Source organism: Mus pahari, chromosome 2 (assembly GCF_900095145.1).
Source record: "Mus pahari chromosome 2, PAHARI_EIJ_v1.1, whole genome shotgun sequence".
Taxonomy (NCBI): Eukaryota; Metazoa; Chordata; class Mammalia; order Rodentia; family Muridae; genus Mus; species Mus pahari.
In genome coordinates this window covers 10,039,717-10,042,049 of record NC_034591.1, presented here as the reverse complement: position 1 = coordinate 10,042,049, position 2,333 = coordinate 10,039,717, and the positions used below count along the sequence as shown (strand labels likewise).

The 2,333-nt window shown below is 41.3% G+C and overlaps 1 protein-coding gene across 1 annotated transcript in view; it reads left to right on the top strand.

Moving 5' to 3' along the window:
• Samd9 (sterile alpha motif domain containing 9) overlaps positions 1-837 on the top strand; it is a 5,933-nt gene extending 5,096 nt beyond the window's left edge. The window contains exon 2 of the mRNA XM_021190235.1: positions 610-837. Coding sequence (XP_021045894.1) covers positions 610-837 — 228 coding nt within the window. The remainder of the gene's footprint in view (positions 1-609) is intronic.
• Positions 838-2,333: the final 1,496 nt, after the last annotated feature.

Genomic DNA, 2,333 nt, shown 5'->3' with positions numbered 1-2,333 from the left:
ATCAAAATATGCAATTTGTTTTTGTCTTCGTAGTCTCACTAGAATCTTGCTGGGGGTAGTTCCCCCTACCCCCCCCCCCGTGCCTTCTGCATAAAACTTACCTCCATAAACTATCAGTTAACACATTACTTTTAGTTGGCAAATACATTTATGATATGCAACGTGATATTGAAATATATATACATTATTGGAAGACTAAATTAAGCTAATATACTCATTGTTTCACAAACTTCTGTCTTATTTCAAGAACACTTGAAATTTATTCCCTTAGCCTTTTTTTCTTTTCCTCAACTCCTCTCTCTGTTTTGGTTTGTTTGTTTTTTTTATATCAGGGTCTCTTTACATAGCCCTGGCTTTCCTAGAACTCATTAACTAGAGCAGGCTTCCCTTGAACTCACAGGCATCTGACTGCCTCTGCCTCCCAAGTACTAGGAATAAACGTGTGTACCACCACTGTTGCTACCGTGTCCGACCAGCAGAAAGGAGCGGCGACACAATGTTCTTCTCAAAGCAGTTTCTTCAGGAACCTTACAACATGCATTCGGAAAAAAAATACCCTGAGCTCAAAATCGCAAGCCCTTAAATAACCCATCTACCATGCCCCATTAGCCCAGTCCGTGTATCACCAGTTCATTGGCCAGCATCATCTCCTGTCAGATGATCCGATCTTGTGTCATGGTGCACCTGCGCAGTTCTCACAGTGGATGTGGCTTATTTGGGGTGAATGAGGAAGTCAAGCGCTTGTCAATGAGACTTGGCAGCCGTCCCAGGAGCCTTGAGATCGCTACCACACCTGCTCCTCACACACGATGGCAGCCAGCCTGCAACTTTCAATAACATGCTACTATGTTATTAACTATACTTGCCATACTATATAATAGACCCTCTTGTCTAACTGGGGAAACATATCCCTTTACTACTATCACCCCATTTTCAACAAATTTCTAGTAATCACCATACAGGCTTTGTCAAATGCCTTTGCTCCTATGAGTTCAGCTTCTTGGATTCCATTTATGTGAGAATATAGATTTTTTTCTGTACTTGATTTATAATTTTAAAATCGTTATTGGTGAAGATGTTTTAATGATTTTTTTTTTAATGATCCCTCTAATTAAACACAGTCTTAGTGTAGAAATCAGAGTGTCTGTTCATGGTTTCGTTTTTTCTTTTCTGAGCTACTTCCTACCCTGGTCCAGGCCTCTGTACATGCTGTGTAGAATCATTTCCGCTAAAGTCTAGCCTTCCTGGCTGACTCTTTTCAGTTCAATATCAGCAAGTGAGGCAAGAACTCCACTTCTAACCCCTGATGTACCTTAGGCACACAGCAAGCATAGGTGCTTATTTCAGCATTGGGCAGCAGTATATCTGGTTACTAGTCTCAGTCGCAACACGCTTTGTAAATTCACGGTGATATGGCCCAAACTCTTTCAGAAGGCTGTCTACATAATTCCTCTGCCTAGGTTCTTTTGGTGGACTGAGGAACTTTCTTCAAAAAGACCTCCTTATAAAGCAGTTGGGAGTGCAGAGGGCTTACCTAGAGGTTCTGAATTAAATTTACACCACTAAAATCAATAAATGATTTGGCACCTAAAGATAGAGCTTGGTCATAAATCACTTACCTAGCATTTTCAAGGCACTATGATCAATTCCCTGTACTGCAATAGTTGATGCTTATAAGAGAACTGCTTTATAAACAACAGCAGTAGGCAAACTGCAGATTATGAGACAAAGCAAATATTTTTAAAAGTACTGTTTTATTTACCCCACTGTCAGGAAGGGGATGCCTCCTTTTGAATTGCTTGTCAGGGGTTCAAAGAGACAGACTAAACAATACAAGCCATTGCCAGTACACTCAGCTGTCTGCCAGACACAAAAGGAAGATTTAATTGCTGAAGAAACTATACACTTTGCTCACAGAACTTGAGTAAATCAAGCTGTTGCTAACATGCAAGCCTCTTTCTTGACAGCTAGTTCTCAACGCATCAGAAGGCGTGATGTGTAGCACAGGCTGGCCTCGAACTCGTGATCCTCCTGCCTCTGCCTCCTTCAACAAATCCTACAGGCGCGCGCCACCACAACCAGCAATGCAAGCTTCCAAGTGAGAACAAAGTTAATAGTCCTATCCTACTCTAAAGCCTGAGAAGCACAATGAACATGGGAGTAGAGCTTTATCACCAGTCATGTAATAGTGGAATTTATATCTTGGGGGCAACTAATGACTGTCCAATTTAGCCTAAAACTCACTCAGTTAGAGAGAAGTCATGTGTATAAATCTAACGAAGGCCATAGAAATAGAGAGGTCATAGGCCCCAGAAAAGTTCCTATCACTATCA